The sequence below is a fragment of the Euprymna scolopes genome, chromosome 18 (assembly GCF_053919585.1).
Source record: "Euprymna scolopes isolate OS-2025 chromosome 18, ASM5391958v1, whole genome shotgun sequence".
NCBI classification, from domain to species: domain Eukaryota; kingdom Metazoa; phylum Mollusca; class Cephalopoda; order Sepiida; family Sepiolidae; genus Euprymna; species Euprymna scolopes.
In genome coordinates this window covers 32,400,089-32,427,032 of record NC_136499.1, presented here as the reverse complement: position 1 = coordinate 32,427,032, position 26,944 = coordinate 32,400,089, and the positions used below count along the sequence as shown (strand labels likewise).

Here is a 26,944-nt window from a genome sequence, read left to right as displayed (position 1 = left end):
CGTTTAAAAAATGGAATTATTTCCCTTTCGTTATTAACTTTTAAAAAAAAAATTTTTTTTTTTTAATAAATATTTTGTGTTTTATATACATAAAGTACAATTGTTGAATGTTACTGTTTTGATTATATTCGTTTGGGGGGGGGCACAATTAAAAAATTAAGAAAGATTAAAACAAAGCGAAATTTAAGTTTCCGTTCCATTTTTACAACAACCGTAAAACAGTGCATACTCAGCAAGTTTTATCATAATTTATAAGCATATTGAAACACTAAATCAACATTTTATTTATTTTTTTGCATAATTAATAATGGAAGTATTTTTCTGCTTATTTTCTTAACATCTGTTAAAAAAAAAAATAATTTGTACATTCTCTTGAAAAAAAGAATCAAACTTTTCTCTACTTTCACATGTGTTCCATTTTAACAAACTGAGCCACAGCAACGCGTGGCCGGGTACAGCTAGTATATATATATATATATATATATATATATATATATATATATATATATATATATATATATATATATATATATATATATATATTATTCTTATTGTCATATATATATATTCCCTCGGAACAAATGAGTAAACATTAATGATTTAATAAAGTAATTTATTTTCCGTGATTATTTTAATTTTATGTAGCGGAAAACAACAGACGCGATAAAAATTTTATGTAGCGGAAAACAAGAGAGGGAGAGAGAGAGAGAGAGAGAGAGAGAGAGAGAGAGAGAGAGAGAGAGAGAGACGGGGGATAGGCGGGATCTATCTTTTAGGGCGTGTACTTGCAAAATAGGAAGCCTAAATATTTGGCAGCTGTGATGCTTATGAACGTTAAAGAAAATGGGCGTGGAATGTTTATCGTGGCCCACTTTCCTTTCTCTCCAATAACAACAACAACCCCGCTGAGAGGCGGTTTGTTATTTCGCTTTTCAATTTATCCCAGCACGCACTTGATTCAAATTACGTCGATCCGCGGACGCCACGGATCGGGCTTATTTTTTCGCGCTATTCTGGATTTTAGCCGCGACAAAAGCATCTTAAATAAACTGAATGCTGATGGACTTTCAGTGCATTAAATAATAAATAAAAATTTAAATAAAGAAACAAACTCAAAGCAAAGCCGAAATTATTTACCACAAACACTTGAAATCAAAAGTCGATCATGGATTATTACAATCTATGCTTCGGCGCGGTCGTTTTTATCGCGTCTGTTGTTGCTTCAAGTAAGTCGAAATACTTTTTTTATCATTACATTTAATAAATAAATTGGTTAAACTGATATTGAAAATACTACATATTTTTTAAAACAAAATAAACTTTGATGCAATTGTTGTTGTTTCTTTAAAATTGTAATCTCCGCATTTTATAAAATAAGATCTCGTGAGCGCGTGCGCGCACGCGCGTGTGTGTGAGTTTCCCATGTACGTAATTCTACAATGAATGGATATCCAGAGGATTTTAGAACTTGCAGAGTCGATTCCGAGCATTGACGGAGAATATCTAGTCTGTCCTGGAAATGGCCGAAGCAATTTACGATTAGAAACTTTTTTTTTTTTAAGTTTATTTTAATTTTATTTATTTATTTTTGAGGGGATAATTAAGGGACTTACGCAGAATATGACGGTGTTTTTTTTTTTATTATTATTATTTTATTTTATTTTTAATAAACACCATCCTCTCCACATGTTAAGAATGCGTTTATAAATAACAAACCTAGGTGCGCGGCGTTGCCCGGCGTTGCTCGGCGTTGCCCGGATGTTTGGAGGTGTGTTTTGAGCAAATAAATAAATAGTGGTAGTAGGCAGGCAGGCTCGAACCCGTACCATGAAGGAGGAAAAGAACGTGAAAAAAGTGACGTCTTTGCCGTTTCGTCCATCACCAAACCGGAAGTGGCGAAGGTTTAGATTAAGGCTAGTCAATCGAAAAGAGGAGATGATTTTCGAAAATATCGGCGAAAAAAAGCAACCCTCCTTTTAGAAAAGTGCCCAGTTGAGGGTGAAGAAATTAATGTTTTTAGCCAATTTCTTTATATTTGTTGTCCGAAGGATCGAGCTTCAAAACGATACCAATCTCGTGAAAATCTGTCGCCTCTGTCAACAGTTTTAGGCATACATACATACATACATACATACATACATACATACAGACATACATACGTACATACATACATACATGCATACATTTAAACAGACAGGTGAGATTTATATAATAGATAACGTTATTATTTCAGCACTGTCCGTGTTCTGCATAAGTACCTTTAAAAGGAGTAACACTAAACTAACCATTCGCATTCTTAGTATTGTATGTCTTTACATTTTATTTCAAAGTTTCCAAAAAGTAATCTGTTTGGGCCATTTTTGAGACTGACTTGGGATTCTCCGTCAATGCTAAAATAAAATCCTTTTGGGTGTCCATTCATAACCAATTCCAACTTTTTAAAGTACGCATTGAATTTTCTTTGAAGTGCAAATCAAATATTTAAATTAGAAAATAAAACAAGGGAAATCAAAAAGGAAATGAAAAAAAAAAAAAAGAAAAAAAAGAAAGAAAAACAACAACAAAACTATCAAACAATATCTCGTGTTTATTTCTTACCTACATGTAACTTTGATGAATACAAATTGAATTATGGACTTTTTTTTGTTTTTTATTAATTGAATATTTATTAAAATCATTGTATTTTAAAATTATATTTAAGATTCGAAAAAGTTATCAAAAAACAAATATATAACAAATAAATGTTATCAAAGGCAAGATAAATTACTTTTCTATCTAACTAGATAATTTTTGTATAGTGTTTACCGATGTATTGGAAAATTAAAAACGGCGCCGAACTCTCTGTTGAACACGGTAAGTTTGAGAAAATGAGTTTAAAATAAAAAGTATACAAAACACTGTTAGAAGCTCGCTCAATATATGTTACCGTGACATAGGGTGACATATATTTGATGGGTTTTTACAGTATTTTGTATAGTTTTTATTTTTAACTCATTTTCCAAACTTACCGTGTTCAACAGAGAGTCCAGCGCCATTTTTAATTTTCCAATACATCGGAAAACACTGTATTTTTTCGAGCTGAATAAACATGTTACATTAAATAAAAACACTAAAAGATTATCCAGATAGATAGAAAAGTAACCTATCTTGCCTTTGATAACATTTATTTGTCATATATATATATATTTTTGACAACTTTTTCGAATCTATGTGTGTAGTAATACAAACCCGAAATTGTAAACATGGCTATATGTTTGAATCGCTTTTATCTAAACCACCGGGACAACGTTGGGCTATATATATATATATATATATATATATATATATATATATATATATATATATAATGATGATTGCAACGTCTTGTCAGACGAGTGCCACTCCCTCAGACACTAAAAGTCCATGAGCCCAAAAATTACTTTTTTTTTTTTTAGTCCTACCGGTGAATTAACACGCTCAAGCAGACATGACACTGAAGACGATCGTTGAGATCAATTATTACATGCTTCCAGCATTTCAAACCTCCACACGTCACAACTTTTCCATCGCTACAGGACCATTTTTATAGACAAATGGCTGAGGGAGTATCTATACACAGATGATGTTACAGAGTCTTAGCTTTGTATGACAGCTAAGTCTCTCTCTCTCTCGATTCAAAATGTTGAGATCCAGCAACAAGCAAGAGCAAGATAGCCAGCAACAAGTTAAACTGCAGACCAGTTTCATGCGGGTACTGGTCTCCCACTTTATGTTTTTTTTTAAATCAGAGATTTGCTTTTCCTAGAAAGGTTGCCTTCACCATGGCTTACGGAAGCCCTATCCACCCCAACACACACACACACATACATACACAAAAAAAAAAAAATACAAGGTGTTAGTTGGTCGTTGACCCTGAAAAAGGGTCAGCGGCGACTAAACTGGTTCCCCCACCAGACTTGTTTGTTGAGGAGGGTGGCTAGTCTATATATATATATATATATATATATATATATATATATATATATATATATATATATATATATATATGTATATGTATATGTATATATATATATATATATATATATATATATATATATATATATATATATATATATATATATATATATACATCTCGTGCATTTATAATAGTGTTCTCCAAATATTACAGCTTTTAAAAAGAAAACCATCAAAATCCATTTCAATTTTTTTAAATTCTGCTTGCCAACAATAACATACAAATAAAATATCCATTCTCTCCTTTCTTTATACCACCCTCTCATTGCGTAACTAAACCAAATTAAGCCCCTTTTTTCTTTTTCTTTTTTTTTTTTTACAAAGAATCACTACTTATCAAGGGCCGGAGGTCACTCGAGGACGGGGGTTAAAGAGTGTATAGTGGTCAAAAGGACAATATAGTAATCGTTAGTAAATTTAGTAAATTGGATTACTTAAGTGGAACGGCTCATCAAGAACTTGTTTACGTTGGACTTGAAGTCAGCCATATTGTAGTCAGCTGGAAAGCAAGTAAACAGAAGAGAGTTCCACAGGTGTGCAGTTCTAAGAAGCTTTGTTCATGGAATCTATGTTTAGATTTAGGCACAGATAAAGAGTGGGGGGAATTATTGATAGTGTTTTCAGCTAGACGAGTGTTTTTCGTTTGGCGAGGGGGTGGACCATAGATTGGAGTTTCCTCTCTCTCTCTCACTCTCTCTCTCTCTCTCTCTCTCTCTCTTCCCCTCCCTTCCTTTTCTCTTCCTCTTTCCTCCTTTCTCTACAAAACAAAACGATCAATGAATTAATTAAATTACTAGACATTTTAGTCTGTTAAAACAGGCAAAAGTTATAACCCATTGACTAAACATGAGTGTTTTATGCCAAATTAATAGTTAAATATGGCTAAATTTGTGCTCATTTTTGCATTACATTCTAATCCCTATTAATCCCTATAATTTCCTGATTGTGCATCAAATGAATACCATAATACTTAGTTTGCTGCACAAAAGTCCATACAAAATTTCAGCCAGATCGGACCAGTAGTTTCCAAACAAAAATGAGAGTAAATATGGTATTGTGGTGACTAATCTCTATTAATATTTAGTAACCCCTTACTGTACATCGTACTGATACCATAATTCTTAGTTTCAACACATCACATCATTACAAAGGTCCATACAAAATTTTAGTCAGATCGTCTCAGTAGTTTCCAAGAAATAGTGGAATAAACAAACAAAGAGAAAAATATATCTTTCAAACACTATCATGTTTTAATATATGGTTAAGTGTTAGTTTTATTCATTTAGAACTGCTTTAAAGCTTCACCGCTCACTCAATTTTGCGACCAAATTTCAAATAATTTTTATAGTCACCTTCTCAGCTATATTTAAAAAAAAAAAAAATTCAATTTCCGTTTAGTAAAACAAAAGTTATTAATAAGATTACTGCATTGAAAAATTCTCAGAATCTGTAAGGAACGAAGAGACATTTTTTGAGTGGCTGTTGGTTACTATAGCAATTAAATCTGTTATGCTACCTCAAACCAGCTGGAAACGGCAGAGATGATGACGTAACAGGATATTAAAAAAACTTAACCCTTATCCTCGAGTGGCCTCTGGGCCTCGATAAAGTAGTGACCTCCATGTAAAAAAAACTGTCTCTAATAATGCACCATGGTGTCGATCTGTTGCTCAGCTGTACTGATGCTAATAATTCACGGCTAACAAGTGAAACAAAGACAGAAAATTTTATTTCAAAGCAAAGCCTGGAAAAAATCATGGATTACATAGAAAAATGCGAGCATGAAAAGCAATATGGTTAAGATTTAAACATGGCAAAGTAAAAGGACTAGTTGTTAAAACTGGAAAAGAAAAACTCAAGATATTCTAGTAAAAAATATAATAAATTTATAACTTAAAATATTGCAGTATTAATTAAGAATTGATTATATAATGGCAGAAACACTAGAGGAAGACTTCCAATCTGTAGTGGAATGGGGACAAAAGTGGTTGGTCGCGTTCAATGCTGCCAAGACTAAACTAGTTTCATTCAATAATTACAAGAAACCCTCTCTACCACCCATAGCAATGGCCAACGACTCTTTATCTGAGAGTCCATCTTTCAAACTCCTTGGCCTAACGTTCACAGGAAACATGAGTTGGAACAATTACATTGAAGGCATTGCCAGGGCCGCTGCAAGAAAGGTGGGCTCTCTCTACCGTGCTAGAAAACTACTAACACCCGAAAGTATCCTGTACCTCTATAAGGCCACCATTCGCCCATGTATGGAGTATTGCTGCCACATCTGGGCTGGTGCATCTGCTACTAGTCTCTCGCTCCTTGATAAGGTTCAAAAGAGAGTCGCAAACCTGATAGGCCCTGAACTGGTATCTAAGCTTCAGCCTCTGTCCCATCGACGAAATGTTGCATCCCTCTGCCTTTTCTACAAGTATTTTAGTGGTGAATGCCCTGACGAACTGCAATCACTTGTGCCCCCACGACGTGAGCACCCTCGACAAACCCGACAGGCTGCTAAATCCCACCCCCACACTGTAGAGATCCCTAGATGTAAAAGATCTTTTTACTCCAATAGTTTCTTCCCCAGAACCGCTAGACTCTGGAATTCCATTCCAGGTCCCTGCTTCCCCAACAGTACTGACGTGCAGAAGTTCAAGTGTAACGTGAACCGACACCTTGCTGCCCAAATCCCTACATAGTACCCCAGTAGTTGTTGCCCCTGATAGTAGCCCCCTACACCAAAGTGGCAATTTGCCTTGTTTGGGGTGAAAATGTAATAAAAAAAAAAAATAAAAATAAAAAATAATGTGAAACTGAATTTTAAAAAAATTTCTTAATTCTGCAATATTTTAAGTTATAAATTTATTATATTTTTACTAGAATATCTTGTCTTTTTCTTTTCCAGTTTTAACAACTAGTCTTTTTTACTTTTCTCTATTTAATCTTAACCATATTACTTTTCATGCTCGCATTTTTCTATGTAATATATATATATATATATATATATATATATATATATATATATATATATATATATATATATATATATATATATTATCTTATATAACCTTTGTTTATTTCACTTTGATCTCTTCATTACAGTTGTTTTGTTAATGGGATGACAATTCTATGATTTTATGTTTTCATAGAAATTTTCCTCCCATCAACTCGTCAAATGCGATTTCTATCCGATATTATGAATAAAAAGTTCATTTGTATATGATAAACCTGGTGTGTTCGTTTGGGAAAAGAAATTCCATCCTCACGTTGTTAAAGGTCGCCCATGTAACAACGTGGAGATGGAATTTTTTTTCCAAACGAACACATCAGGTTTATCATGTACAAATTAACTTTTTGTTGATAACATCGGATGGAAATCGCATCTGATGCAGCCTCTATTCCAAGCCCTTCCTGTTATGTTATCAAAATTACATAAAGTAGACAAATTATAAGGAAAAAAAAAATCATTATGGATGGGTGCAAAAATAGGGCAGGGGCACCTCCTCAGGCAACCGGCAATAAACCAACCCCCTATGACAGGAAGAGGTGATGCCTAGCAGAATGCCCCACTTCTCCCCAGGACTGAACTGAATCGTATCTCATTCAGGCAAAAAGGTTAGATCCCTATCGAGAAAGTCCCTATACGTTTGGGATAGGATCAAATAGAATAGTCCTCAAGAGTAAATGTGGCCTTTTAGTGACTGCAATAATTTTACCTAAAGACAAAATAGGATACATATATGATGACAAACGACCCCTTCTTTCCCACAATTTTGATGACCTTGTGCCTAATTTGTCAAGATTTTGTATTTTATATTTTTTTCACAAATAAAAAAATTCAAAGTATAGTATTTTTCTGTACTTGGTCAAGAGAGGTAAACAAAAAGCCCGAAATAAGGGTTTTTTGGCCATTTCATAAACTTGTCGAAAACGTTATCTGCCCATGTCAACGGAATTTAGCACTGTCTGTATACAGTCGTGGTAAAATATTTCGGCATACGGACAGGACTTGTGGCGCAATTTATAACGTGTCTAACTACGGATCAGAAGATTCCAGGTTCGAATCCTGGCAAGTTCGTAATAATTTTAACCATCCTTTTATCCAAGGTTTACTCCATATCCTTACCCTTAGTTAGGGTATTTTTGTTTTTTTCAGTGATTTTGTTTTGTGCATATGGGAATTTCCCATACTCCGAGTTCACAGTGTAAGTCTTGATGGTAAGACGATGTTGAGTGTACTTGATGTTGAGTGTACTCGATTTTGTGTTTGACTCAGCGTTGTGTGTGCCGACACGGCGCATCCGCTAGTTATCAATATCACTAAAGACACTATTCTCATCTTAAGTGTTATTCTCACGTTTTAATCGCTATAATCTCTGACCATCTCTAGGGGTAGCATGCTCGCGTTCCATCAGCCATGACCAAGTGGAAGTCCTAAGTAATTTGAAATTCTATTCTTAGTGTCGCCCGCACTAAGAATTGAACCTGCAACTCTTAGAAGAGTGTAACTTAGAACTAAATTTTACTTGGTATTTTATACATTACGTCACACTTGAAAAAGGTCGGAGGTTGCATCAACCAAAACGTTCTGTGAATAAAACTCAAGATGGGAATGCTAGTCTGAATAATTGAAATAGTCCAAATTATCAATCCTCGCCAGGTTAGGGTTATTCAAAAACATTCACTAAAGACAAAGGTATTTTAAATTCCAAAACTCTTTCTTCGCATGGCCTGAAAAACAAAAATACACAATCAGCTGCTTTTTTTTCTATTTTTTAAAAATCTTTGAATAGTTCTCTCCTTTACCAAATTATGTAAATGTCATTCAGGTATTTCGACGCTAGTCCTGAATTTCCCCCTCCTCATGACAAAACAAGAATGAAGAAAAATCTGTGATATACGTACCCGTGATGGAATGAAAATGTCACATTCCAAAAATCACATAAATTGATGAAGTAGTTTTATTTCTATGAAGAACATAATTTTTAACCCTTCCAGCCCACCACGTCCGATATATCGACCCTAGCAACATATCTAAAAAGATGACACGGCTGATATTTCGGCTTGCTAATAATATTCTTTCAAATAATTTTACTAATCGCCTATTGTCGCTTTTTTTTTTTTTTTTTTTTTTTTACTAATTATTGCTTAATTCGGTCAGGTTTCAAATGGTTAAGAGAATTTAAGTTTTTCCAATGCCCTCCTTCCTTCACATGTTAAGAATGGCTTTCTACAATCTCACGAATTTGGATTATTATTGGGAATTATCCCCCTTGTTCTTTCAGGCTGTTTTCAAAATGGCGTCGTGAGATCGTCACTCATAACATTAGATTTTCTTATTTAAAAATAAAACTACTTGATCAATTTATATGATTTTTGGTATATGATGTATGATATTTTCTTTCTATCACAGGTAAGTGCATCATAAAGATGTATTTTTATTTTATTTTATTTTATTTTCATGTGGTGGATTCTGGACAAGCAACAGTATTTCACCTCCCCCACATCGCTACATCCACTAAGTGAAAAAAAAAAAAAAAATGACATTTATCGTTGTTTATCGCCGTTTGTTCACGTTCTTATTACAATCCAGATGACCTATGACCCGTGACTTTGTACAACTTCATTAGATACCAAAGAAGTCTCTGACAAATATTTTTCGCTATCGATTGTTGTCATTTACCCATGATATCGACACGACCCAGGTGTATATGAACTGCCATCATATCATTTATCAAGTTAATACTTTCTTTTCCATTTCTACACTTCACTAAGCAATGCATCCTATTTTTTTTTTTATTTCACCCAAATGAATCAGAGGGGGCTGCAAATTGCATTGTTATGATGACTAAACATGCATTCATGACCAGAAAGTGTCATCTCTCTGTTGCAGATATTGACGGTGTGAGACTCTAAGAAAGCAACCCCCCTTCATGGACGTGCATCAGAAGCAGAGATGCATCATTTAATTTCTGATAAAAAAGTAAGTTGAGAATGGCAGTGATTATGTAGAAAAATAAATTCTGGAGCACAAAAGGTTGTTCGTTTTAATGGTACTACTTCCGTCTTCGTAGCTTTTCAGTGTTTTAGCTTTCATGTTTAAAAAAATAGGAGGCTTTTACTTTCGAAACGACCTGCGTATTATATCACTTTCCCCGATATGATTTTACTTTCGGATCATTTTCTTTTATGTGAAGAAGCACCTTATCTTTGATCAGTAATTGAGTTCAGATGCAATCTTATACCAATATAGGAGTCAGATACGTTCTAAGATGAAATACTTCTGCTACATCTATGGAGGTGATGCACAGAACACTCTTTGTTGCTTGGACAGCATTTAAAATCGACTATTATTCTCAGAGGCGTAGCAACTATTTTTGCCACCCGGGACGGTCGTAAGATTTGCACCCCTTCCCCCCCCCCCCTCCTGCTGGCTGTTGATAATCCGTTAACCTTCAAAATTCTAGAAAGTCCTCAAAATATTTATTTTCATGGAATTAAAATGAAGGATCTAAAATCCGTTTAAAAACAGTATTACACACATAAAACACAAAAAACATATTACGACCTTAGAAACTCATTTGGTAGAAAGTTTTAGATTTTTTGTTAGCTTTCTGTCATTTTAAGTTTTTTCTATTTTTTATTTTTACCCCCTCAAAATGCCGCCCCCTGGCACATGCTACTCCACTGATTATCCTATCTATTAGGGGATGATCTTGTTTACTCCTTACTGCGTTTTTTCTTTCAAAGAAGTTGTTAGTCTCTCTCTACTCTATTCTTATTTCCGTGAAAGATGCTTGATTGAGCTACCATCTCTGGTTAAGTCATTCACAGCAAGAACTCGTTTTCTTCCACAACGAAAACAAAAACAAACTTTCCTTTCTTCTTCTGTGTGCCTAGCATCAGGTGAAATTTCCATGAACAGAGCTTCTTTGCAATGTCTTCTTGTACATGGAACACATTAAAACAGGTGGCTTTCCTGCAGAATACTATATGGTCGTCTTCAAATCCAATATTAACAGATCCTGTCATGTACCATTCCCACAATTGTCCATCCAATCCCTCTACTCCATCCTTACTTCCATGAAAGATACTCAATTGAGCTCCATTTTTCTTCCATGTACTAGCATCAGAGCTTCTTTGCAATGTCTTCTTAAGTATGGAACACATTAAAACGGTATAGCTTCCCTACCAATTACAACATGTTCGTCTTAAAATCGAGAAACAGATTCCTGTTATGAACCATTCCCACATTTTTCAATCCCATAAATCATTCCGAATCCTCTCATAAGATTCGTTACATGCTACTCCACTGATTATCCTATCTATTAGGGGATGATCTTGTTTACTCCTTACTGCGTTTTTTCTTTCAAAGAAGTTGTGAACCGTTAGTATAATAAAAAGTTGTTGGATTTCTCTTTAATGCTATGCGGCTTTAATAGTAACTTAAGGAGAGTTATAAAAAGTTTTCACTGATCTATTTCCAAAAAGAAAAAAAAATAAAGAAAAAAAAGAAATATTGAGAACCTTTTGTATGTTTTCCTTTGGGCAAAATGTTTGTTGAGTAGGATTGCTATTTGCTATAGTTTTTTTTTTTTTTTTTTTTTGCGTTTGCCAAGAATTATTTTATGCTTTTCTTTCTTTTTCTATTCGATGTAATTCTTCCAAATTTCCTGCTGACCTTCTCCTCATTAGTAATAATAAAGCAGCTTTTTTTTTTTTTTTGCTGCTGCACTGCATTCGATGCTTCCGTTACTTCATGAAATATGCATATTCTCAAACAAAAGACAGAAAAAAAAATTAGCAGTTTTAAAAATACATTTGAATTCGTTTAATGTACTATATGTTCTGTTGTCATGGTACCAGTATCCCAGGCATTACTTTCTTCCTTTGGGGTGGGTGGGTAATGTAATTTCTGTTCTGTGGTCATTTTACTTAACTCCCAGGTATTGCTTTCTACTTTGAAGAGAGGTTAGTGTAGTATCATGATACTATTCTGCTAGACATTACCTCCTTTTTTTTGGGGGGGGGGTAGTGTAGTATCTTTTCTGTGGTAATGATGCTAACCTCCCAGCCATTACTTTCTTTTTTTTTTTTTTTGCTAATAATTGTAATAAATATTTTTTAGACAATCTTTTGCTTTGTAGGGGCAAAAGGTGTGGAAATTTTATTAGTAGAACCACCGTAGAACCAGGAGCAACACAAAGCCCCCCCCCCCCGGGCCACATTTTCATTATTATTATTGCTAATTTATTTATTATACCTATTTGAGATGGCAGTATGTAAAAGGCGTTGCTGCAAAAACAAAAGTCAGACCTATGCCAAGATGGCTGCTGACATGGGCTGTCACGTCAATGATCTGCCGAATGATCAAGGACATTGATTACTCATATTACTGCAAGTCTCACTGCATACTCATCACAAACGCCCCAAACAGTCGAGGACGATCAAGGCAATGACTTTGTTGAATAAACTCAAGCACGGGTCCACTGGGATGCTGGGGTTCTATCTATCCATCCATCCATACTCCTATAAATTAGTTTTTCTCTTGTGTGTATTGATATTCATATTAAAAACCCTCTTTTCTATTTATTTAAAAACAAAATACAATTTTCTTATATATGGGTTGTAGAATTGCATTCACTAGCAAAAGATCTAGCTAATTTGCATATTCTTTTAAACATTCATTTTAATCAATTCCCTATTAGTTGCTTCGGTTTTCTAATGAGATAATCATCTTTAGTTAATTATTACGTGTAATAATATTCATGCAGATATTCTACATGATTTATACTTGCATAATATTTGCATAAAATGTTTATAGTAAGCACAAAATTGTTTCCATATATATTTATGTATACGTATATATTTTTGTTTAACAAATTTTGCCTACCAAACTCCTCCTAGAGTTTTTGGTCTACAGACATGAAACTTCATATATAAGGTATTTGAATCCATGCAAAACTTTATATTTGGGTTTTAGCTTGGAAAAATTGGTGCAAAAGTGTGAAAATTAAAAAGAAAATGAAATTTGCCAGGTGATGGGCGAACGCCGGCATTACGAAGTAGCTATTGATTCATGTTTTAATTTTTAGCTTTGCAGTAAACATGTTTTCATAGCCCAGTCATTGACGGCAGAGGGAAAATAAATCGTGAGCTGAACGTTTTGGTTTCGATTCTCGGTGGTGGCGCATGAGTCTTTTTTTATATACTTTTTAAATCATTACTATATATTGCATTCAATCTATCTATCTATCTATCTATATATATATATATATATATATATATATATATATATCCATATATAAAAGTGAAAATGTTTGTCTGTCTTTTTTCTATGATAGTTAAAGAAGACTATTATACAGAAAGGCATTACTTTACATACTCACACTTTTTAATATATACATATGCACATAACGTTATCAACAGTACATAGGGCCCGAGCAAAGCCGGGCGGAACTCCTAGTATATATATATAAAAGTGAACGTGTCTGTGTGTGTCTGTGTGTGTATATTTTACAACATAATAGCTCTGCTAATTTTCAGTCTACAGACTCGAAATTTGATACACAGGGTACTGAGATTTGGAAAAATTTTGTAATCCGTTTTCGGCCAGAAATTTGGCTGTTAAAGGGTCAAAGTTCAACGATTTGACCTTTGAGAACTCCTCCGCCAATTTTGGGTCTAAACACTTGAAATTTTAGATATAGGTTCCTTGGACATGAATTTAACTTAATAACTTGAGTTGAGCCCCAAACAATAAATATAAGGGGTCATAATAGAGGTCAAAGTTTAAAAAATTGACCTTTTTTTTTTTTTTTTTGCTCAACATACACCTCCAAACACCCGAGCAGCGCCGGGCTGAAATACTAGTTCTAATAATTTCAAAAGACCAGATGAGCAACAGTCAAAATGACATGTGGACCTGCAAAGACATTGAGAAGGTTCTTGTTGTGAAGTATATAAAGTTTCACTCCTCTGTCATGGGAGATGTCATACCTTTTCTCTTCTTTCAAAAAGGCTGAGAGTAACCATTGAGATTTATCAGGAGTTGCTGGGGAGGTTGTTGAAATCTTGGAAGGACAAGATTGCTGTTAGTTGTTACTGCATCTTCCAGCAGTACTTTGCTCCTGCATCGGGTGTGGTTGCTCAACAATGTTCTTTACCACCAGTTGTGGCCACCACCCCCACCTGACTGCAAACCTGTTGATTATTTCATCTGGGGCATGATTGAGGCAAAGATAACCTTTATAAAGATGGAGATGTATAAATAAGTTGTTCTTTTGTTTGTTTCATTGTTGAACTCATCCTATGGTTTTGGAGAAAGACCGACATGACCATATAAATTCTGAATCTACATTTTCTAAAGTACTTGGATACGTATATTTCATTTTGATCAAAAAAGTGTTCGGTAATATTGTTGGGTTTATTTTGCGTTTTATATAAAAAAAAAATATGCTGTTTATTTTATTAATAAATATTAAAACCATTAATAAGAGGCTCAGGGCTTGGAACAAAAGTGCAGAGATCCTTATTTATTCTCTGAAAATGCCAGGTGGATGCTATGGAGGTCAAAGGTTGTACATTTATCGCTATTCAATAATAAACACATCTAGATATGAATTGCAAAATTTCTTCTCTATATTAATAAAGTAGTCGCAGGAATTCCTCTTTGGAAAAAAGTAAAAAAGTATTGTAGGTTTGCAACAACAGATACCACATACAAATTCAATACAGCTAGGCTAATATCCACTATCTTGTGTAGCTTTCAAACACCTTTGCAGACATATTCAATCATGATAATAAAATACTACATTACATCCTAGAAGCAACACCATGATTGCAACATCATTAGAGGAAGAGGTACCTATTTTTCCCTCTAAATATTTAGAGCTACCACCACAACCAGTCAACACCGGGAGAAAGTCTACACGTTCCACAGATTCTACGCATACACTGGCCTTAACCGGCTCATACATACACAGATATACCATTATATTTCCCATAGTAAAATAAAAAAAATAATAAAGTCTCCCCCGGGAAAGTCTGCTGCCTCTGATTGGTTGCCTGTTAATTCTCTTAATCCGGAATTAGATCATTCTAAACAAATACTTCGAAACATTACAATATGGCGTTGGTAGGACAAATACTTATTCGTATGGTATCAATTTCAGTTAATAGACACTTAATTTTCAACATAACAACAGCAAACGAATCGTCCACCTTTTTTTAAGCAACTATTGACTGTTTAGCTTTTTTTGCTAAAACATACATTTACTATTAGATACAATATATATCTTCTAGATTCTTCTTTCTTTGTGATCGTCACCGTCAAGTGTAAACTTACAAATAGTATTAAGACAGCCGTAACAGCTTATAAGTGGGGAACAATGTTAACCGATATCATTCACGGTTTAATGAATAATGTTTGGTTATTTTTCCCCTTTCCACATCTAATTTTACACATTAAGTAATTTGCTAGGATAATACTTTATTTTCTTATTCTGATCGCCTACAAGCAGAGGACGATGTTTACACAAAATATATATGCCGCGGTTTGATGAGTAATGTTCATAATGCTATTTTTTCTTATTATTTATAGATTCATACATTTACATATTCACTTTTTCTTCTTTTGACATTTATTACATTCTTTCTGGACTTATGCATTTACTGAAGTGCACTGAAATAATAATGCGATTTTTTTAGAAGCCCATTACAAACGTGAGGAGGGAATAGTATTTTACAACTATTGCATACTTTCACCTAACAAGTTAATAACAGATGCTGTAAAGCTTAAATTGAACTAGAGTATACTTTTAAAGATTACTCCAGTAAAATAATCACATGGTGGATTCTGAGAATACATTCTAACATAAAAAAGCACTTCTCTACAGGGGGCAGTAATGCTAAAAAAAAAAAACAAATGCAAACATAATAATCGTTCAAAAAAAAAAAAATTTTTAATACTGGTAACCTTAAAATTATCATAATATTTCATAAATACTGGCGACTTATTTTTAACAATTCAGCATGTTAACATACATGCATAAGTAATATATATATATATATATATATATATATATATATATATATATATATATATATATATATATATATATATATAGCAAAACTGGTAATTAGTAAAAACCTGAAGAAGATGCTCAATACTATTGCAAAGTAAATATGTATATTTTATTTGATTACGTTTCATCTGTTTAGTTACACATGTTTCAGTTACTGAATCGTATCAAAGATCCAACAACTTCGTCACTTTTTTTATATAATTTTTTCTTTTAACTTTCTTGAAGTTTTACATTTGGATTTTACCGTACACTGGATTTTTTATCTTCCACCAGTAATCATGTGTAATCACCCTTTTCTTCACTATATTCCCTCTGCTTCACATTTTTTGTTTTCAAGTAAGATCTTTGACTTACTTGTTGTTTAATCAAATACTTCTGCATGCAAAATCCGATCCCGCATTTTGCTAATTCCTACCATTTGATGAGAAGGAAAGTATTTCTTCGAAACTCCATGGATTAAGAACTATCCATTTATCTAGTGTTTTCTTTTCAGATTAAATATGTTTTAACTCATTTCAAAGTGTTTTTTAACATATTTTATTAACTGCTTGCTCATATATATATATATATATATATATATATATATATATATATATATATATATATATATTTAAATAAGGGAGTAGTCACCAACAATGTGTATTTGTTAACATTATTTTATTATTCCGTGTCTTGGTTTTTCATTGATAATTATGTTTGGATCATTGTAATAATGTTTTTAAGTCATTGAAATCGTTTACGCGCGTTTCAGATGGTCTGTGATGCGTCCTCGTCAGAAATTATTTTCAAATGTGTTGGAGATGTAAAAATGGCGATTTTCGTAGTTAATTTGAAGTTTTTCCAAGGGGTGGAGGCTTGTAAGTGTTTATTATTCATTGGTATGCTGAATTTTTATTGCTCTTTTATTGGGCTTGTCCAGGGAGACGTTAGCCTGGCTGTAGTCGCTATCTCTTTCTGCTAATATTTTTTTCTTTTCCTTTAGGGTGGGATAGGGTGTGTGTGTGTGTGTGTGTGTGTGTGTGTGTGTGTGTGTTTATGTGTGTGCGTGTGTGCGTGTGTGTGCGTGTGTGTGTTTGCTTTTATTGGTTTGGGAATGTGTATATTGTTTTATAGTATTTTGGGGTTATTTGCTTCCTTAGGAAGGCGGCTGTGGTCCGAGGTCGTTACTAATGTGTATATGTGGGGAGGGGTGGGGGCTGGCTCTTCTGAAATAAGGGTAGGGGTGCTTTCATTCTATTTTGATATTTATTTTTTGGATTCTTGAATTTTAGTATTGTGATTTTTCGTTTTAGTCTTTTCGGGTATTCCTTATATTATGTTTGTTTAGAAAGAGGGGTGTATTTAAAATGGGGGATTTTTTAATGTTTCTATTTATTTGTCTCCCCATGTGGGTATAGCCAGACCCAGAATCGGTTCCTAGTGTGGGGAAGATTTTGTTCCCCAGAGGGGGGGGGCATTGGAGGGGGTATAGGTATGGGAGGGGGATGATAGAAGGGATGATAGTCGTTTCAGTCATGAGGGGGTTCTCCTCCACTGACTGAGGAGGGAGCGAGGTGTTGGAACAGATATTATACTATGGTTCTAGGTGTCTCCTAGGTTTCGAGGTTAAGTAGGGTTGGTATTGTTTAGTGTGTTGTATTAGAGATAGGGTTGTTATGTCTGTGTGTGGTTGTATGCGCGCACGTGTGTGTGTTTTAATGTGTCGGTTCTGATTTATGTGTGGGTGTGTATATGTGTATGTGTATGGGTGTGCATGCGAGTGTACCTTGCATTTCATGTTTTTGTGTGATGGTATTAGATTCTGTTCAGTTCAGGAGTGAATCTGATGATGAAGTTTTTTTCCTGTGTAAGTAAATAAAAATAATTGTCTGTTTGGAAGATTGGCATTATTTTGAAGCTGTTTCCACTGCATGTGTGTACGTGTTTTGAAACATAGAGGTGTCTGTTATCTGCAATTTTGATGTTGCTCTTATGTAAGGCCACTCTATTGCTGAAATTTTTGGTGGTGCCTATGTAGGATTTGTTGCATGTTGTGCATCTTAGTGCATATACTACATTTCTGGAGGTGCAATTTAGATCCTTTTTTATTTTGAATGTTTGTGCTGGGTTTTTGAATATGTACAGTGATGATCATATTTATTGGCACGGTAAAATAAAAGTTAAATTTTGTCTAATAAATTCTAAAAAAGGGATTAAATTAAAGAAAATAACAAAGTATATTATGTATTTTTAACTGGCCTTTCCGATGCAGCAATCGGATTTTAGAAAAAATAAATAACAAAGGAACAACAAACATAATTGCAAAAAACCCTTGTTCAAAATTATTGGCACGGCTTTGTTTTTCTTTTAGTATCAGTATAATATCAATCAATTTCCGGTTTACGTGCTTTCTGAACTTTTTTATAGCCATATTATGCTTGTTTAACGCTAATTCAGTGAATAATTTTTTTCAGATAATTTTTAGATAGCGATTTATTTAAACTATTATAAGTGACTAAATTATAATTTTCAATCGCCATGGTTAAAACTAAGGAACACAGTGAAGACGTCAGGAAGCTTGTTGTAGCATGCCATACCAATGGGGAGGGCTATGATAAGATTTCAAAGAAGCTAAACCTTCCTAAATCCACTGTTAGAGCCATAATAAACAAGTTCAAATCGCAAGGCCACGTTGGAGAAAAAGGATTCTTTCCCCAAGAGATGAACGGAAAATTGTTCGACAAGTAAAACAAAACCCAAGGATCTCTGTTGGGGAGATTGTTGATGAACAGAGCACCTCTGGAGTGAATGTATCTCGACATACAGTTGGTAGAGTTTTGAAGAGAGCTGGTTTAAAAGCATGTCGTCCGAGAAAGACTCCCTTATTGAAGCCTATGCACCTGAAAGCAAGGCTAGCCTTTGCAAAACGTCATATTGATAAAGATGTTGCATTCTGGAAACGTGTTCTATGGACTGACGAAACGAAAATAGAGTTATTTGGCCATAATAAAGTGTCTTATATTTACAGAAAATCTGGCGAAACTTTCCTGCCTAAGAACACCATACCCACAGTGAAGCACGGTGGAGGCAGTTTGATGTTTTGGGGATCCTTTGCTGCCTCTGGACCTGGGCGATTTGTTAAGGTCACAGGTAGCATAAAAAAGGAAGATTATGTTAAAATATTGGATGAAAACCTGAAAGACTCTGCTAAAGAGCTCTCACTTGGTCGTCGTTGGTGGTTCATGCAAGATAATGACCCAAAGCATTCGGCTAAACTGACTAAGAAATGGCTTGAGGACAATCATATTAATGTTTTGGAGTGGCCATCACAAAGCCCAGACCTTAATCCAATTGAAAATTTATGGAGAACATTAAAATTGAGGGTAATGCAAAGGAAGCCTAAGAATCTTATTCAATTGGAGGATTATTGTCAGGAAGAGTGGGCTAAAATTACTACTGAAGAGTGCAACAACTTGGTTGTAAACTATGAAAAGCGACTGAGGAAGGTAATCAAGGCCAAAGGCTATACAATTGATTATTAAATAAATCGTGCCAATAATTTTGAACAAGGGTTTTTTGCAATTATGTTTGTTGTTCCTTTGTTATTTATTTTTTCTAAAATCCGATTGCTGCATCGGAAAGGCCAGTTAAAAATACATAATATACTTTGTTATTTTCTTTAATTTAATCCCTTTTTTAGAATTTATTAGACAAAATTTAACTTTTATTTTACCGTGCCAATAAATATGATCATCACTGTATGTGTTACCTTCTATTATTATGTCACATAATCCACATCGCGGTTTGTTGCATTTTGTAACTCCTTTTGTAGTATGTGGGACGAGTTTTGAGGAAGTTAGGATGTGTTTTAAGTTTTTGGGTTGGCGTTTGCTTTTTATTATTTTTGTTGTTTTAAGTATGTTGTTTAGTTTGTCGTTCTGATTGAGGAGGATAAGGTTTTTTGTTATCTGTGTGAATAGTTCTGGGTTGTTTGTGTTGTGTGTAGAGACGTATGCGAGAATTTGTTCTTTGTTGTGTTCTTTTGGGGTTCATAGTTGGTCTATTGGAATTTTTTCAGCCAGTTCAATACCTTTCTGTATTAGTGGTAGTGGGTATCCTCTTTTCCGCAGTGTTATTTGTAGTTCATTCAGTCTAGTTGAACGGAGGTGGCTGTCTGTTACTATGGTGCAGACTCTACGTGCTAGGGAGTAGGGTATTGATTTTAGACAGTTTTTAGGATGGTGGCTTTTGAAGTGGAGGTATTGTTGAGTGTCTGTGGGTTTGTGGTAGATATATATATATATATATATATATTTTGTGTACAGAAAGTTGTTAGTTGAGACAGGTCATTGGTACCGTCGGTTTCAAGCCCGATAATAAGGCCCGTTTAAGGTATCCTTATCGAGCTCTCTTCAGCCAATATTCGTCTATCTTATAACCGGAAGTGTGAAGTATATATACCTCGCGAGTCCACGTTCAAATCTCGTTTTGTTTAATCCCCCCCCCCTTTTTTTTTTTTTTTTTTTTTTTTTTATCTATCTATCTATATATATATATATATATATATATATATATATATATATATATATCTCGGGTAATGTAATACCTAATTTTCAACTTTGAATTATTTAAATTTAAGATCTAATTTCGAAAAAATGTTTTTTTAATATATGAATCGATTTTAATTTGAACCCCATTTAATTTTAAAATCTCTTTCCTTATGTATAAAAACTTAAAATCTGTATTGGTATCGGTTAAAAACTTAAAAATTCGTTTAATTATATCGAACATTTAAAAATTTCCAAAAATACGTTTAAAGTTTTAAAAAATATATTTTTAATTATATCGAATCACGTTTAAAAATTTCGAAATACGTTTAAAAATTATTTTTTAAAAACCCAAATCTTTCAAGGTTTGGGGAAGTGAGTATTTATCTATCCTAAGTGATTTCCCTAGTTTATTAACATTATTATATTTTTCTATAGTTTTAAATTCGAAATAGATTATAAATTTATTAGGAGACCCTTCCTTCTATGTATGCAACTTTTCAAAGCTTCACTCCTCACATTTAAACATTTTATTTTTGGGTCATGAATGGACCGGAGGATGTAGTATTTCTCTGCGTTACAGAGTGAGCATTGACTTAATTCCGGGACTGTAACGCAGAGAAATACTACATCCTCCGGTCCATTCATGACCCAAAAATAAAATGTTTAAATGTGAGGAGTGAAGCTTTGAAAAGTTGCATACATAGAAGGAAGGGTCTCCTAATAAATTGGATCAATGAAAAGAACAACACTTAGATGTTGTTTTTTTATATATATATATATATAAGGAAAAAAAATTGTAAATACATAAATAATTAGTCGGTAAACTTGGATTTTAATCGCAATTATATTATAGATTTTTAATTAATGTCATATATATATATATATTATATTTTATAAATGTAATTTATAATCTATTTCGAATTTAAAACTATAGAAAAATATAATAATGTTAATAAACTAGGGAAATCACTTAGGATAGATAAATACTCACTTCCCCAAACCTTGAAAGATTTGGGTTTTTAAAAAATAATTTTTAAACGTATTTCGAAATTTTTAAACGTGATTCGATATAATTAAAAATATATTTTTTAAAACTTTAAACGTATTTTTGGAAATTTTTAAATGTTCGATATAATTAAACGAATTTTTAAGTTTTTAACCGATACCAATACAGATTTTAAGTTTTTATACATAAGGAAAGAGATTTTAAAATTAAATGGGGTTCAAATTAAAATCGATTCATATATTAAAAAAACATTTTTTCGAAATTAGATCTTAAATTTAAATAATTCAAAGTTGAAAATTAGGTATTACATTACCCGAGATATATATATATATATATATATATATATATATATATATATATATAGATAGATAAAAAAAAAAAAAAAAAAAAAAAAAAAGGGGGGGGGTTAAACAAAACGAGATTTGAACGTGGACTCGCGAGGTATATATACTTCACACTTCCGGTTATAAGATAGACGAATATTGGCTGAAGAGAGCTCGATAAGGATACCTTAAACGGGCCTTATTATCGGGCTTGAAACCGACGGTACCAATGACCTGTCTCAACTAACAACTTTCTGTACACAAAATATAAGTACGCTCTTAAAATTTGGATTTTCCTTTTAATTGAGCACTCTGCTGGAATTCTTTTTCCAAAAAAACTAATCATATATATATATATATATATATATATATATATATATATATATATATATATATACATACATATACATAATATCTTTTAACACTCGATAATCGCACAAACATAAAATTAAATCAACTTCTAAACATGATACAGTTCTGCTAAAAAAAACATATAGCATCTTTGAAGTCTTGATAATCGCTCAAAATTATAAAAATTAAATACTGGAACCATTAAAATTTTACTACGGTGGGCTCTAACAAAAGGTTTGAGAATTATTGGCATTTTAACACGCATTGCTAGCTCTTTCCTTGCGCAGAGAGGACTACCATAAAATGTAAACAAACACATATTGCTCTTTCCTTGCACGGACGGAACACTCTCAAAATGTAAACACATCATTGGTTTGGGAATGTAAATATGCACAAAATACCGACATGCTACTACCCCCCCTCGAAAAATTGACCTAAAAAACTTCTTTTACGGGTACCAATATTTAATTTTCTATTTTTGAGCGATTATCAAGACTTTAATGATGCTATATTTGCTTTGTTTTTGTTTTTTTAGCATTTTTGTATTCCCATTGACGATTTGATTTAAATTTATTTTATTGACCCATTATCTAGGCTTCAAAGCTGTGACTTATCATGTCGACTCTTTCTGAATAAACGCTTTCAAATAAGTAAAAATACCAAAATATTATGAAGGTAGGTTTCAAAGTAAATTTTATTGGCTACAGAAACACTTATTATATATATATATATATATATATATATATATATATATATATATATATATATATATATATATATATATATATTACCACTTTTACTTTCTGTGGAGTATTTTATTAAATTTTCTTTTTCTGAGCGATTATCAAGACTTCAAAGACATTATCTTTGTTTTTGTTTTTTCTTATACATGTATGTTACTGCGCTGAAATTATGACAGTATTTTCACATGCAGAAGGGAGGGTGTTTTGTAAGTATTCTGTACTTTCACACTTAACAAGTTAAAAAACTGGAATTTAATTTAATACTTTTTGGGGAAGATTTGATTCCCCCCCTCGAACCCCCCCAACCCCCCCAAAAGAATAGGAAGATTTGAACAACAGATGGAAACAGCCAGGACTACTTTTTCCTTCTTGGTTTTAGTGTTGATGATGAATGCCCTAAAATTGACCAGTAGAAGATATGCTAGAGCTACTTTTAGAAAAATTGCTGTTTCTTTTGTCTGACTGACTGCCTTTGTTTATGACTTATATTGACATCACCCACATTCCTTGATCAGAATCTAATTGTTCACTTATTTTTACTTTCGATTTGAAATTTCGATTATTTTATTACTCTGCATTTTTAGCAATTCCAATCCAGCTAAAATATTTTCTTTCACTGTTTCATGTTCTCAGTTCTTCGAGCAGAATGTAGGTTTGACATCATCACTAGCAATCCAATTTACATCTGGTTTTGCCCAGATCCGATATTTTCCGGTGTTATCCATTATCTATACAACATATTCCTTGAAGAATTTATACAAAGTGTGTGTGTGTGTGTGTGTGTGTGTGTGTGTGTGTGTGTGTGTGTGTGTGTGAATGCCAAGAGAGAGGAATCGGCTGATCATAGGAAAAAGAAAGAGGTGAGGAGAGATACAGATAGAGAAGAGTAGAAAGATAGAAGTTTTAACAGAAATATGTTACACTTTTGCCCTGGGCAATGCCAGGTATCATTCGATAATAATAATATTATTCATAAAGCTAATTAAAATTATCCAACCAAACATAAATTTATATCATGAATAAATGCTGGCGGACATTAAAAATGAGGATATATCGATTGCTTCTTGTTCATTTCTTTTCTTTTTTTTCTCACACTTCAAAAATATTGAGAGTTTATTTTTGGTAAATACCTTTTTAAGGTTTTTAGACTCAGCAGTTGCCCATCGTCACAGCTTGCTCGAATGCTGTGCCTAAATCAGTCGCACTTAAATAGTAACACTGATACCCAGATGAAAATCATGTTTATATTGAAACAGATTTAAACGTGGACGTTTCATTTCAAGGAAATTAAACCAAAGAAACGTCGAAAATAACTGACTCTATATGTGTGATATAGAGTGAAAAATGATCAAATGTGTACGTCCCATTTAATTGAATGGTATAACATTACTGCCAACACAACACAACAAGAAAGCATTAAGTTTTTGTGAAGCTTCTGGTTACAGCAGTTAGAATTACAAAACATACGATAGTAAGAAACGAACCACTTACTTAGCACCCTATCTGAGAGTCCATAATTCGAGCTCCTAGGCTTAACATTCACAGGTAACATGAACTGGAACAAATATAAAGAAGATATTGCTAAGTCTGCTGTAAGGAAGGTGGGCTAGGAAACTCCTCACACCTGTCAGCATCCCGCATCTTTACAAAGAAAGCCATCATCTTTTTTTTTTGTAATTTTTTTTTGTTAATCATTTTTACTCATCCCTTACAAGGCATATCGCTACTTGGATGTAAAGAGCTAATACTTGGGACCATGCCAATGAAAGATTTACAAGATATTAATTTACATTACGTTTAAACTTCTGCATATCAGTACAGCCAGGGAAGCAGGTAGCAGGAAGGGAATTCCAAAGTCTAGCTTTTCAAGGGAAGAAACTATCAGAGTAGAAAGCTTTCTGGCATTTAGTAACCTCAGCAGTAGTTGTACGCAAATGACCGCGGCATGTGCGAGGTGACGTCACAGCAAGGAAGAAGGAAAAGATTATACAACAGAAATAGACAGTTTACACACGTGGGCCAAGAGCGACAGGAAAAGACACGCCTTAAACATGGTTGGAAGAAGACAGAGTAGCACATGTTAGACATGGCAAAGTATTGTTTTTTTTTTGTTTTGTTTTTTTTTACAAAGGAGTCACCACTTATCAAGGCTCGGAGACCACTCAAGGATAAGGGTTAATGAGTGTATGGTAGTCAATGAGAAAATGTCATAGTAATCGTCAGTAGTGGAAATTTGGTAAATTGGATTATTTAAGGGGACAACTCATCAAGAACTTTTTTATGTTGGACAAGAAGACAAGCATATTGTAGTCAGTTGGAAAGCAGGAAAGCGGAAGAGAGTTCTACATGCGTGCAGTTCTAAGAAAGAAGCTTTGTTCATGGAATCTACGTTTAGGTTTAGGTACAGATAAAGAGTGGGAGAAATTATTGATAGTGGCTTCAGCTAGATGAGTGTTTTTCATGAAAGTCAGGCCGGAGCGGGGGGGGGGGCCATAAATTGAAGCTCAGATGAACGCTTGCCATGTAAATAACGATAAAGCAGTGACAGGCTTACAACGTCTCTTGTGGGAAAAAGGTAGCAGAGAAGAGAAAAGGGCATCCTCCACTAGGTTACAAAGTTTATTTTGAACCCTGTCAAGGCTCCTGTTTCAGATGCAAATAAATGAAAATAAAAAATAAATAAATAAAACTTTAGTGATTTCTAAAAAGTACATCCCCAAATCAAGACGGAAAGCAACGGGGAAACTACCATCTTTACTTGTCTTCCGAACATTACCATGCCTCTATAATTTGGAGAGCTGTGGTCGCCGACACTATTAAAGCAGCAAGGTTGCATGCATGTATAATACATGTATAATGCTAAATAAAAAAAAAAGGTAAAAAAGTAACTTTTCTTATGTTTCGTAACAGTTACTTTTTCACAAAATTTTTTTCCTTTTCCTTCTTTTCAAGAAGTTTTTAAAGACATGTTTTCTTACCTGGTATGTTGGGTGACCAATCCATGGCAAAACGCTCTGACTGATGTACATTAAACTGGAATATTGGTGATGGGAATTTATCGTTTCCATGATACGCACTCTGTTTCAGCATATCGTCCACAAATTCCAAAAGTGTATCCAAATCCCAAATATTAACAAAACCATTTTCTGACCACGTTGCGACAAAGCAGATTGGAGTAGAAGAAGACTTTTGAACAAGAGTCACCATATACTTGAGCTTATTTCTTGATATGACATTGAACACTGTTCACCTATCCCCAACTTCTTTCTTTTTCTTACAAACTGAGCAAATTGGCTTTACTTGCATGCCGGGGTGTGCTCACTCGGCTGGTCTAGGCCAGTCTTGTCTTGGAGGTTGAGAGTACCTGATTCACAATTTGTCTGGCTGCTATTTCTGACTGATAGTACAGGAGCCCTAACTCTTTGGTAGCGCTTACAGCGGCTGCTCTATTATCAGTTGTATAATATCAAGATAGTTTTAGTGTCATGTCGTGCATGGAACTTTTGGAAATACCTGTAAATAAATGTCTGTTGTTTCACTGAAAAAAAAGAGTAAGTCGAATTATTTCCTTGTCTTTGTTTCTTTGTGACTGTCTGCATATGATGTTCACATGTAACGACATCATTAAAAAAGGTATACTATCTTACAGTAGTACTACAATGAAATGTGCTCCTACGAACTTGCTGCACTGGTGTATCCTCTACTCAATGTAAATACCCCTCGATCAACACGACAGTCAGTAAAATTCATACCTTCTTTATTATAGAGGTTCTCCAGATACTGGATTTTTATTTTTTTTTACTATGATAGCTTCTTTCCTCATAATATAACCCTTTGGAATTATCTCCCTGTTCCCTGTTTCTCTGACTGTACTAAACTACAGAAATTTAAATGTAATGTGAACTAACATCTTGCT

The 26,944-nt window shown here is 33.7% G+C and overlaps 1 protein-coding gene across 1 annotated transcript in view; it reads left to right on the top strand.

Annotated features, from left to right (window-relative positions):
* The first annotated feature begins 816 nt into the window (after positions 1 to 816).
* The window catches only part of LOC145297572 (uncharacterized), a 70,730-nt gene continuing 44,602 nt past the window's right edge, over positions 817 to 26,944 (top strand). The window contains exon 1 of the mRNA XM_080143588.1: positions 817 to 1,226. Coding sequence (XP_079999714.1) covers positions 1,166 to 1,226 — 61 coding nt within the window. The 5' untranslated portion in view covers positions 817 to 1,165. The remainder of the gene's footprint in view (positions 1,227 to 26,944) is intronic.